General features: G+C 45.9%; 1 protein-coding gene across 1 annotated transcript in view; it reads right to left on the reverse strand.

The window, feature by feature from the left end:
- LOC134352529 (T-box transcription factor TBX22-like) overlaps positions 1-13,202 on the reverse strand; it is an 83,882-nt gene that overhangs the window by 60,385 nt on the left and 10,295 nt on the right. The window contains exons 4-8 of the mRNA XM_063059794.1: positions 12,411-12,585; positions 10,692-10,856; positions 10,278-10,342; positions 8,307-8,401; positions 7,645-8,151 (exon numbers count right to left, since the gene is read on the reverse strand). Coding sequence (XP_062915864.1) covers positions 7,645-8,151; positions 8,307-8,401; positions 10,278-10,342; positions 10,692-10,856; positions 12,411-12,585 — 1,007 coding nt within the window. The remainder of the gene's footprint in view (positions 1-7,644; positions 8,152-8,306; positions 8,402-10,277; positions 10,343-10,691; positions 10,857-12,410; positions 12,586-13,202) is intronic.

Raw genomic sequence — 13,202 nt, forward strand, 5'->3', positions numbered from 1 at the left:
AATTTAGTGTGTGAAAGATTACAGGGAGAAGGTGGGAGAATGGAGTTGAGAGGGAAATTAATCAGCTATGATCAAATAGGGGAGCAGATCCGATGCGCCTAATGGCTGGATTCTGCTCCTATGTCCTGTGGTTTTATGGTCTTATAATGTCTTGTTATACTCTATAAATCTATCTTCCACATTATTACAGTGAAAATGTTTCCATTTGAGGATATAGATATTTTGCACATATAGATCCTCTGTAACCTTTTCACTTGAGGGACCCGAATCTCTGATTCTCCACCTGTAAATACTGACATCTACTTAAGTTAGAATAAGTGTCTCCCTACCATAGAGTTCAGTGCATTTAAAGTTGGACTTTAATGTCACACCAAAGCTAAACTTACAACATTTTCAGTATAATCCCCAAGTGTAGGACAATTAATGGTGCCTAACGGCGACTCCTTTGTTTGCATCTTCGGAAACAGCTCTATTTCTATCTTTAATATCTCAATTTTACCCTTTCAGTGTTCTTTTGAAGATCCTGACCTGGGGTTACATGCTGACTTTGGTTCTTTGTGGGAATGGGACTCGTTCTCAGGGTTTCACAAATGGCTGTTGTTTGGCACTCCAAGGGCTTGGCCTAAGAGCTTTGCTCGCCTTCAGAAGACCGAGGTTTCGTGTCTCTGGAGACGGGGGGATCAGAGGTCAGTGCTTCTGCAGGAGATCCACGTGTCATTGGAGACAGAAAATCTCTGGCTGTGTGCCTAGAGACCCGAGATCTTTGGGCACAGAGCTCGGAAAAAGTGATGCAATGGACTTTTAACATCGTAAACCAGCAAGCTGTTTGTTATGTCTCCCCTCTCACTGTGAAACAGAGACAACAGAGACATCTCTTTCTCTCTTATTAGGGAGAGAGAGGAGAGTGTGAGAGAGAGAGAGAGAGAGAGAGAGAGAGAGAGAGAGAGAGCCTGTGGTATGCTGAATACCAGGTGAAACATGAAGTCTTTGGATTAACTGCAAGTCTGTGTCTTTGCTATTGCTTTGCTCACACTTGAGTGCGCACGATGCTTTTTTTGCTGGGGGGGAGAGAGAATTGTTGCCTTGCTGTCATTTATGACCAGAAGGGAGGGAGGGGTGCTGGGTGGGGGGGACTTTAGGATTCCAACATTTAACTGTTGTTCATTCTTTGGGGCATTCCTCTGTTTTCATGGATGGTTGCAAAGAAAAAGCATTTCAGGGTGTATATTGTATACACTTCTCTGACATTAAATGTACTTTTGAAACCTTTGTACTAAAGCACAAATTGTAAAATGACATTGGTTATGATTGGTGTTCACAGGTGACATAATTTTCACATTAGGTTCAGCATGGTTGTATAAAACTACATTTAAAAAACACCTTGATGGCTTATTTAATCTCTCAGCATTTCTTATTGCTAGACGATATATTGTGCATTAAAAAATAAAAGTACAAATCTGAGATCTTATCCTTCAGAGTGTCATATTAAGATTGCTTTCTGTGGATCTTCGCCTGAGCCTGGTGCAACATAATATAACAGATAACTTTATCACATTAACACCACAGAAATTTAAAAAAAGACCCTTTCCCCTGTTCTGCAAGACTGATTGATGCCAAATTTTAGAAAAAGCTGTAAGTTATTACCAGAAGCAGTTTATTTCTTTTGCTTAGTTTAATATTTTCATATTTGAATGGTTAAATAGAAAATTGTATGTTCAGAACTTACAATGGATCTGAGTATAATCAGATACTGTAAGTATTAAAAATTAGTTTATGGTAATGTACCACATATAAAAAAAAAGAATAATGTATAAGCATCTTGTGAGGATTTCTTTCATTATAAAGATTAAAATGAACACACAGATGTGCTGCCACATTGAATGCAATTTAACACCAATATAACAACCACAATATTCAAGTTTACTGTTGTGGGCCGTATCAAAGATGGCGATGACTCAGCATACAGGAGAGACATTGAAAATTTGGCTGAGTGGTGTCATTACATCAGCCTCTCACTCAATGTCATTAATACCAAAGAACTTCAGGAGACTTCAGGAGAAGGAAATCAGAGTCCATGAGCCAGTAATCACTGGAAGATCAGAGGGTCAGGAACTTTAAATTCCTGGGTGTCACTATCTCAGAGGAATCGCCCTGGACCCATCATGTAAGTGTTATTGTGAAGAAAGCATGGCAGCATCTCTACTTCCTCAGGAGTCTGCGGACAGTTGGCGTGTCATCAAAAATCCTGACAAACTTCTATAGATGTGTGGTGGAAAGTGTGCTTACTGGCTGCATTATGGCCTGGTATGGGAACTCCAACGCCTTTGAGCGGAAAATCCTATAGAAAGTAGTGGATTCAGCCCAGTACGTCATGGGTAAAACCCTCCCAACCAGTGAGCACATCTACATGAAACGCTATTGCAGGAAAGCAGCATCCATCAACAAAAATCCTCACCACCCTGGCCATGCTCTTTTCTCACTGCTACCATCAGGTAGAAGGTACAGGTGCCTCCGGACTCACACTTCTAGGTTCAAGAACAGTGACTACCCCTCAGCCATCAGGCTTTTGAACAAAAGAGGATAATTACACTCATTCTATTTCTGGTGTTCCCACAACCAATGATCTCACTATAAGGAATCTTTGTTTTGATTTTTCGTGCTCTAGTTATTTATTGCTATTTATTCATATTTACATTTGCACAGTCTGTTGTCTTTTATGTTCTACTTGCTCTTTCATTGATCCTGTTTATAGTTGCTGTTCTATAGATTGCTGAATATGCCCACAGGAAAAAGTTTCTCAGAGTTGTATGTGGTGACATGCATGCACTTTGACAATAAATTTTACTTGAACTTTGAACTTTGTTCTTTCTTGGTGCCAATGTTCTTCACAAACCTTCTCTAAGACTATTCACTCAAATAAAGGGAAGGAAGGAATTCCAAGCCTTTCACTACTGCAGTTCTTTTCATGAGTTTAAGATATCTGCATTCACTTGAATTCAATTAAACATGCAGTTGGCATTGTAATACGCTGAAAGCTGGGATGATTTTGGACTGCATTTTAACTATGTTAACAATATTTTAGCACATGATACAGAAATGATCAAGATGTACATCTCCGATATCCCAAAGAACTTTGCAGATTATTATGTTGAGGTGTATTGATAATCACTATGCCAATGAATGTAGTTAAAATCTCCACAAGATGATTTGGATATTTTAAGACTTGAAAATGGTTTATAAAAAATACCATTTCGAGTCGTTGACTCTGAAACAGGCCCTTTGGCCCAATGAGTCTACACTGAGCACAGTACCCATCTTGCTAGTTTCCATTTCCCACCATCCAGCCTATATCTCTCCAAGCCGCACCCTCCATATACCTCTCCAAGCCGCACCCTCCATATACCTCTCCAAGTCGCACCCTCCATATACCTCTCCAAGTCACACCCTCCATATATCTCTCCAAGTCACACCCTCCATATACCTCTCCAAGCCGCACCCTCCATATACCTCTCCAAGTCGCACCCTCCATATACCTCTCCAAGTCGCACCCTCCATATATCTCTCCAAGTCACACCCTCCATATACCTCTCCAAGCTGCACCCTCCATATACCTCTCCAAGTTGCACCCTCCATATACCTCTCCAAGTCGCACCCTCCATATACCTCTCCAAGAGCTTCTAAATGAGACCATTGTACCTGCGTCAACCACTTCCTCTGGCAACTCATTCCAAATACTGACCAACCTCTACATGAGATAGTCTCCACCCAGATCCCTTTTAGATACTTCCTCTTTTACCCTAAATCTATGCCACCAAGTTTTTGACTCCCCTACATGGGGGATTCCACCTTATCAATGTCTGTCATCATTTTAAATATTTCTCTGTGTTCCCCCCTTGGTCTCCTAAGTTCTAAGGAAAAAGGAACTAGCCTGGTTGACCTCCTCCTATAACTCAGGCCCTCTGGCAAAATCCTTATTAATCTTCCCTGCACTCTTTCCACTTTAGCCACATCGTTCCTTTAAAAAGGAGCCCTTAACTGTACACAGTAGACCAAGTGCGTCCTCACCAGTGATATTTCTGCCTGCGACACCAAGTGGGTCCTCACCAGTGATATTTATGCCTGTGACACCAAGTGGGTCCTCACCAGTGATATTTATGCCTGTGACACCAAGTGGGTCCTCACCAGTGATGTTTATGCCTGTGACACCACGTCCCAGTTCCTACACACAGTGTCTGAACTGATGAAGGCTGAATGCATTTTTCACCACACTGCTGACAGGTGAAGCTGCTTTCAATGAATATGCACTTGTACCACTCGGCCCCTCTGTTCCATTATACTCCCTAGTGCCCTACGATTCATAGCATGTCTATGCTGGTTTGACCTTCCAGAACGCATTACCTCACACTTGTCTGTATTGGATTCTATTTGCCATTCCTCAGCCCATGTCCTTAATTGAATAGAATCCCCTTGAAATCTATGATAGCTTTCTACACTATCTTATACTAAACACCTTCAAACTATGTGTTGTTCACAAGTTTTCTGATCAAGCCTGGCACATTTACATCCAAATCATTTATATACATAATGAACAGCGAGTGTCCCAACACTTGCAGCTCACCACTGATTACCATTCTCCATTTCATTTAAATTCCAGTTTAAATTGCAGTCAACACCAGTTTATAATTCCTGTTTTGGCATGGCACAGACACAGAAACCTCTCAATAATTGTTTGGCCACAATAGAACCAACCCTGACGAAGTACACACTGTCATATCGGATTATGCAGCAGCTGAGAATTGTCCAATAATTAATGACCCCACAGATTTCATTATTGCAGTCATCATGGGCCAGCAGGTTTATGTTGCAATACATGCTCACTGGTGCTGGAAACAATTCAGTATAAGATAGGTGCAGCGCCCTGGGAAAGGCTTCACTGCTAATGTAATGGTCTTTCTGTAGAAGCGATGTTTGGGTTATGGTTGGAGATAACGGGGGCTTTGGAATGTGAGCTGGGTCCTTTGTTCGGCGGGAGAGGAAGAGAGAAGACGCTAGAGAGAACCGGTGGTAGGATTCGACCCGGCGGGGCACCGTGATTCGACTGTGGATTGGTGAATATTTATGACTTTGGGAAGAGTTCAGCTCCAGCTTCAGCACAGTTGGCTGTTTAATTATAATTTTTGCTTTCCCCCCCTTTTCTTTACTAACCCTTTAGTTAAGATTTATAAATGTAATTCATTTAATCATATGCTTTCTCTGGCCTTTTGTATATTGGCGAGACCCGACGCAGACTGGGAGACCGCTTTGCTGAACACCTACGCTCTGTCCGCCAGAGAAAGCAGGATCTCCCAGTGGCCACACATTTTAATTCCACATCCCATTCCCATTCTGACATGTCTATCCACGGCCTCCACTACTGTAAACATATAGCCACACTCAGGTTGGAGGAACAACACCTTATATTCCGTCTGGGTAGCCTCCAACCTGATGGCATGAACATCGACTTCTCTAACTTCCGCTAGGCCCCACCTCCCCCTGGTATCCCATCTGTTACTTATTTTTATGCACACATTCTTTCTCTCACTCTCCTTTTTCTCCCTCTGTCCCTCTGAATATACCTCTTGCCCATCCTCTGGATCCCCCCCCCCCCCCCGTCTTTCTTCCCTGACCTCCTGTCCCATGATCCTCTCGTATCCCTTTTGCCTATCACCTGTCCAGCTCTTGGCTCTATCCCTCCCCCTCCTGTCTTCTCCTATCATTTTGGACCTCCCCCTCCCCCTCCAACTTTCAAATCCCTTACTCACTCTTCCTTCAGTTAGTCTTGACAAAAGGTCTCGGCCTGAAACGTCGACTGTACCTCTTCCTAAAGATGCTGCCTGGCCTGCCAACTTTGATGTGTGTTGCCGGAGTGTGTATTCCCCAGACTTACGCAGCGAAGGAAACCAGTGGGGTTTCATATGAAAAACTTACACTCGAATAATTAAAAGTCATAGAGAGATAAAGCATTGCTTCCTTCCATAAATGGAAAGAATTTCCTATCAAGTATATTTTCATTACAGTCTGCCCATCAGGTTGGTATAGAGTAAATCTCGGACATTGTACTAATCTGCCAGGTAATGAGACAGTTTTGAGTGAGAGTTCATGTATCGAACATATTTGGGGTGTGTGGGGCGGGATGATGACTTTTCCCTTGTGAGTTATTATAATGCATTGCATTACGACCATCTCAATGACCAGATCGGTGCCGCCTTCTGCTGTGAGCATTTCTGCAGATTCCCGCAATGGCGTGTCACTTCAAGGCCACCAGTCTCGCTGTGATAAATTAGTTCAGTGGGAATTGCTGTTGGTGATGACATTTGCAGACTGACAAGTTCATGGAAAAAGTTGTTTTAAGTGCATTTTTGACCTTTTGAAGGATACTAGACTCTAAACACCGCTTTGGTTGGATTGTTTTGTGCAAAAGTGGTTATATATCAATACATAGATTTACTTCCCTTTCAAACATTTCCACCAGCTACTATGCGTTAACCATGGTTTCCCTCTCTTCTTGCAGCACTTATTTAGTTTGTTTTGATATATATATTTAGTGTAATTTATAATTGTATTACAATGTGCTGCGAAGCACTGCTGCCGCAAAACAACATGTGGAGGTGATATGATTCTGATTCGGATTCTAACCAATGGACAAATCAAATCAACAGAAATATTCCAACATGCTGCGCTCGTGTTCAATTTTCCTTTATTGAGCGATTCAGCCCGGAGTCGGCCCCTCCGCCCCAGCAACGCTCGACAACTCCTGATTAACCCTAACCTCACCACAGGACAATTTACAATGACCAGTTAACGGGGAGGAAACCCGAGCACCTGGGGAAACCCGGTGCATTCCAAGGGACGGATGTATAGAGACTCTTTATAACCGGCCCCGGAACTGAACTCCGACGCCCCGAGATCCTTTCACAAACTCAGTGCTGTTAGATTTGATATTCAAATCCACATAAAGCATTAAAATATCAGGTTCAGAATTATCATACAGCCCTTTTAGAAATCTATGTCTGATAAACCATGTTTTAAAGGTGTTTGTGTTGAAACCTGGCTCCATATTTCGGATGCGAGCGCCGGACTAACGGGTGCTCAGATAGCTGTGTTGCGGTCTGCCCCGATGTTTCACCGCTGTCAATTAACAGAGGCGGGCTGAGGTTCTCACCTTCCAAAGTATTTTTCTTGAGGGAACACATTGCACTATAAAGCGTAGAGGAGAATTGATGTGAAACCTGTCTTGCAATAGAAGTCTCCCGTTTGTCTCCGTCCAAAGTTAAACGTTCAGATCGAGTAGGTGTGGCTGGTTTCCCGGGGGGGACCGGTCAACCAGACAACTACATCGCAATCAATCCATCTGAGCTGTTTCAACGTCTTCTAAAATTGCATGCACTTTTGTTTTTAACGGCAAAAGCCAATCACAGCCATCAGTAAATCACCGCTCCTTCTCCATCTGGAAGAGTCTCAAAGTATCTCCAATCGCTCGTTCCCGGAACAAGCGGATATTTGCCGCTCTCCCAGTTATGTCCTCTCCACGTTAGAGGCAGTGGTTGACAGTCTGGACCCAATCGGTTGTTTTGCCTGTTCTGAAGTTTTGATAGCTTGCGGTACGCTGCGTTGCCAGTTTGAATGGGTCTGCCAGCAGTCCAGAAGGTGCGGGCAGACTGTGTCCACAGAGAGAGTGCGGGCGTCGCGCACACCAGTTGTACGAGCCATACGGACTGAGGTTCGGCTGAGCCTCAGCACCTGCCGGCTGCATCAGGCGAGAGAGAAGCACACTGGGAGCGAACTGCAGGCCGGGTCCGTTGCCCCCTCCAACTCTCCCAGTCAGCACCGTGAGTGAGGACATGGAGGGGACACGATGCATGAGCGCTGGAGCTCTCTGTGTGACCAAAGGACCAGGGGATGAGCTGTCGCAGGCCGGCAGGGTGAAACGCTGCGCTTCTGGGCTATCCTTCTCACACACCAGGCTGTATCGGGCGGTATTTCGGGATGTTACTGCGAGGGACCCCATGCTGAAGTGAAGCAGCCCCGGTGAACAGGTCGGATGCAGCTCGGAACTCAGAAAGGAGCGTGTTCCTCTAACAGGTCTCCCAGACGGGTACTCGGAGCAAACGGCTGCAGAGAAAATGTTCACGCAATTGAAAGGTAGCCCGGAATTGGGTGATCTGATACCGACGGGGGAGGTGATGGAAGAGGCAGATTCTCGTTAAAAGATTGAACATTTGATTTAACGCACGAGCAGTCCATGAATTCAGAAATATTGCACACACCTGGCCTTTGGATCCCAAATGCCTGAAAACTCAGGGATGGCCGACAGTTCGTGGGTCTCCCGGTGTAGCTGTCTACCCCTCGCTCCAGACCAACCCTAATTGCAAGAGGACAGTTTAGACAACGAGAGCGGAAATATCCGGGTATCCAAGGCAGTTCTTCTGGAACACTTAGAATCACAAGTATTTTGGGAAATAGACTGCATTCAAAAATCTCCAATTACTGTCATCATTTTCATTATCCGCAAATTACCTGATAACACAACTCAGGACATCACGGAAACCAGCCTCTCCTCACCTACCATCCCAGAAGTTTACACATCCAACACATCCTTCTGCCATCTTCAACTGAATTCTACTACCAATCGCATGTTCACCCTCCCTTCCTGCAGGGTTCGGTCTCTCTGTGATTTTCTTGTCCCTTTGGCCTCCCCGGCTAATCTCCCTCCCTGCCAGCAACACATGCCTACCGCTGCCCACTCACCTCCTCCCTCATCACCATTCAGGTTCCCAAGCAGCTGAGTTAACACCACTTCTATCTGTCTCCCGCGGTCATCTACTGATCGCAGCAAGGCGGCCTCTGCTTCAGCGAGACATGGCTCAGGTTGAAGGAGCCGCTTTGTCCAGCACCTACTCTCCGTCCGCAACAGATCGGATTTCCGAGTGGCCAACCATTTTAATTCCACTCCCTGTTCCTATTCCAACATGGTCTCTTCTACTGTGACAGTGGGGACACTCTCTCAGGTTGCAGGATCAACACCTCATATTCTGCCTGGGCAGCTTCCGACCTGACAGCATTAACACTGATCTCCCTAATTTCAGGTAATTTCACCTTCCATCCTATCATCCTTCTCTCTTTTTCTGTTTATTATTTTGGCTCCCCCCTTACTGTTTCTCTTCTCCTCACCTGCCTATCAGCTCCCTCCGATGCCTCTCCTCCATCCCTTCCTCCTATGGTCTCTTCTCCCCTCCTAACAGATTCCTTCTTTTTCAGCCCTTTACCTTTTCCATCTACACCTGCCAGCTTCTCACTTCATGAGCCTGCCGCACCCACCTTCCCCCTCACCTGGTCTCACCTATCACCTCCCAGTGTCTCACTTCATCACCCCGTCCCACCCATCCACCTTCCCCCTCGCTTGGTCTCACCTATCGCCTCCCAGTGTCCCGCTTCATCCCCCCTCACCCCACCCACCCACCTTCCCGCTCACCTGGTCTCACCTATCACCTCCCAGCTTCTCACTTCATCTCCCGTCTACCCCGCCCGCCCACCTTCCCCCTCACCTGGTCTCACCTATCACTTTCCAGTGTCTCACTTCGTCTCCCCTCACCCCCACCCACCTTCCCCCTCACCTGGTCTCACCTATCACCTCCCAGCTTCTCACTTCTTCCCCCCTCACCCCACCCACCCACCTTCCCGCTCACCTGGTCTCACCTATCACCTCCCAGCGTCTAACTGTATCACCCCGTCCCACCCACCTTCCCCCTCACCTAGTCTCACCTATCACCTCCCAGCTTCTCACTTCATCTCCCGTCTACCCCGCCCGCCTACCTTCCCCCTCACCTGGTCTCACCTATCACCTTCCAGTGTCTCACTTCGTCTCCCCTCACCCCCACCCACCTTCCCCCTCACCTGGTCTCACCTATCACCTCCCAGCTTCTCACTTCTTCCCCCCTCATCCCACCCACCCACCTTCCCCCTCACCTTGGTCTCACCTATCGCCTTCCAGTGTCTCACTTCATGAGCCTACTACATCCACCTTCCCCCTCACCTGGTCTCACCTATCACCTCCCAGCAACTCACTTCATCCCCCTCTCCCCCACCCACCTTCCCGCTCACCTGGTCTTACCTATCATCTCCCAGTATCTCACTTCATGTTTATTCATCTTTGTAGAAGCTGCCAGATAATATCCTACAACATCGTTGAATTCTAAATCGTTGAAATGAGGATTTCACCAGATCGGGACTGTGCGTACCTGTTTCTCCCGGGATCTCTGAAACCTTTGGCGAAAGGATTTCTGTCAATTTTCAACCTGGTGATCTATAAGGAAAGTGAACGGGGTTGCAATAGGTTGATTTAAATGCTGGAGGTTAAAAGCCACACTCGGAACTATCTGGGACTTGCGGCGGAAGGGCAGGGCTTCATCTGGGATTCAAAGAACTTTTGCATCGGGAAACTAAATGCCAGTAAATAACAAACGATCGAGAATTATGATGTCGTTTTACATAATCATGTAAATCTATAATCAAGCTAATGCAATGTACGCAATTAGGTCGTATCAAGAATTCGGTCATTACACGGGAGGAGACTTCCCCTCAGCCTTTTCCCCTTTTCTCCGCTGCCCCCTCTTTTGCACCCCTCCCCCCAGCCTGTCAGTACCATCGTTTACCTGTTGGTTCTGATAAGCTGTCACAGTGGTGAATTCCGTCTCTGTGAATGTGAATGTGTGTAATCCGTGGAACGGAAGATGATGATCTGCAGAGATATCCGTGTCAGCCTCTTTCAGCACCACATGGATGCGCGGCCGGTATCTGTGCATGGACTGCAGGACGATCTGGTGGGAATGAGAGAAACATTGTCTCACAACAATTCGGGCCGGCGTGATAGTCAACCTTCAGGGAAGGATTGAGTTCGTTCTGCTTCTCTCCACGTATACTGACGGAAAGCTGTGTTCGATATGCTGAGATTTATGTGAATGTTGGACTGTACTTTATACTGCTCTCCTTCAGTTTTCAGTGTTTTCTTTCTTGTAGCCGTTTGGCGGGTGAGTGATCTGTTAGTTCTTTGTGTGTGTGAGGGACGGGGGTGGTGGTTGGGGATTTTGATGCTATTGTCGCTGTTCTTTTTCTGTCAGTGAGGGGATTGTTATTACCGTTGGTTTTTTTTCTGTGGGGAACGGGTGGGGGATTGCTATAGAAACATAGAAAAACTACAGCACAATACAGGCCCTTCAGCCCACAATGCTGTGCCGCATATGTCCTTACCTTAGAAATTACCTAGGGTTACCCATAGCCCTTTATTTTTCTGAGGCCCATGTACCTGTCCAGGAGTCTCTTAAAAGACCCTATTGTATCCGCCTCCACCACCGTTGTCGGCAGACCATTCCACGCTCTCATCACTCTCTGATTAAAAACGTACCCCTGACATCTCCTCTGTACCTACTTCCAAGCACCTTAAACCTGTGCAGTCTCGTGTTAGCCATTTCAGCCCTGGGAAAAAGCCTCTGACTATCCACACAGTCAATGCCTCTCATCATCTTATAGACCGCTCACCTCGCATCCTCCGTCGCTCCAAGGATTGTTACTGTTTTTTTCTGTGAGGAAGGGGTGGGGGATTGCTATTGTCATTGTTTTTTTTTCTGTGGGAGGGAGTGGGGATTGTTATTGTTACTGTTTTTTCTTTGGGGAGGGGTGGGGGATTGTTACTGTCACTTTTTTTCTGTGGGGAAGGGGTGGGGGAATTGTTATTGTCACTGATTTTTCTGTGGGGAAGGGGTGGGGGATTTTGGGGGTTTGTGAGTTTTTTTCTTATTCGTGCTGGGGGGTGAAGGTGTTGACGCATTTTCTTTCAACAGCACCCCCCTCCCGATCTTTCTCTATTTCATGGCTATCGGGAAAAGACGAATATCAGAGTTGTATTGTACATACATACTTTGACAATAAAATGATCCTTTGAACCTTTGATCTTTGAACAAGTCTCCCTTGAGTTGTAATGCGTAACTGAATTGTAATGTAAGTGTTAACATGTACTACGTGATAGTTGACATCCGAACTACTCCCCTCTTTACCGTGTTGGTGTGGGTTCTGCTCAGTCTGGGGAATGTACCCGCTGCCACTTCTCGTTAGCCCAGCCCAAATCCGCAAACCGGTATGGGAGCCCGACTGCCGCAGTGCACTGACCATTAAACTGACAGCTGGGGTGAGGTGGAAATGTGTTATTGAATGTGCCACAAGTGTAATTTTGGGCCATGCCACTGTTATCTAGGTAGTCGCGTGCAGTCCACACTCACGCAGGCCAGAAGATTAGTGTGGGCAAGTGTTCGCCGCACTGCTTCAGACTGTGCCTTTCGGGGAGGGGTGTGCCTTTCTGAAATGACGATAACTCTTACATGTCCTTTCTGGTCCATGTCGTTGTTGGTAAGTTTTACCCGGTCGAAACTGATGACTTGTTCCATCCAGGACTGCCCTGAACTTGGCGAGTCGGGGTGGACGTACACTCGGGGTATCAGCGAAGGGTGTTCACTATTTCCAGCCACCATCCACTGCGAACTGTGGTACACATACCTGCCAACATCATACATATGTACAAGTCTTGAAAAAGTGCCCCATTCGTACCCACTCTATTCCCCATGTAGAAGGCTTCTATGACGGCTATTTTCCAGATCAGAAAGGGCTTTTTATCGCGATTTCCCTAACATCTGCGCCAACCAGAAACATGTTCACTGTGTATCAAAATGTTGCGCAAACTTCTTTTTAACTTTCAGTGCTCGAAAGAGAACAATGCTATTGACTCCCAATCCATCTGGCCACTATTGATTCTGTACGTTTCCTAGAGCAATGTACAGTACATAGAAGAGTGACTCATCTTAAACCTAAGCGTACGCACTTAGTAAATTGATTTGAAAAGAAGTTACTGCTGTATTATATGTCAGCGCTGATAACGTATTATTACGTTAACTGGCCGGCGGTCTCTGTCACGATCCATCTCTCAGTCTTCCACAGACAGACACAGCTAAGCGGCTTCCCATGCAGATAATGCAGACGATGACATCTATCGAAGATAACGTGTATCATCAGCTTGCATTATGTTCTTTGACAGTGGCAGAGAGATAATAGATGATTTTAACTTTCCATACTACGTAAAAGGACTAGATATGATAGGGTCTGTCAAATATGTTCAG

The sequence above is a fragment of the Mobula hypostoma genome, chromosome 10, assembly GCF_963921235.1.
Source record: "Mobula hypostoma chromosome 10, sMobHyp1.1, whole genome shotgun sequence".
NCBI lineage: Eukaryota > Metazoa > Chordata > Chondrichthyes > Myliobatiformes > Myliobatidae > Mobula > Mobula hypostoma.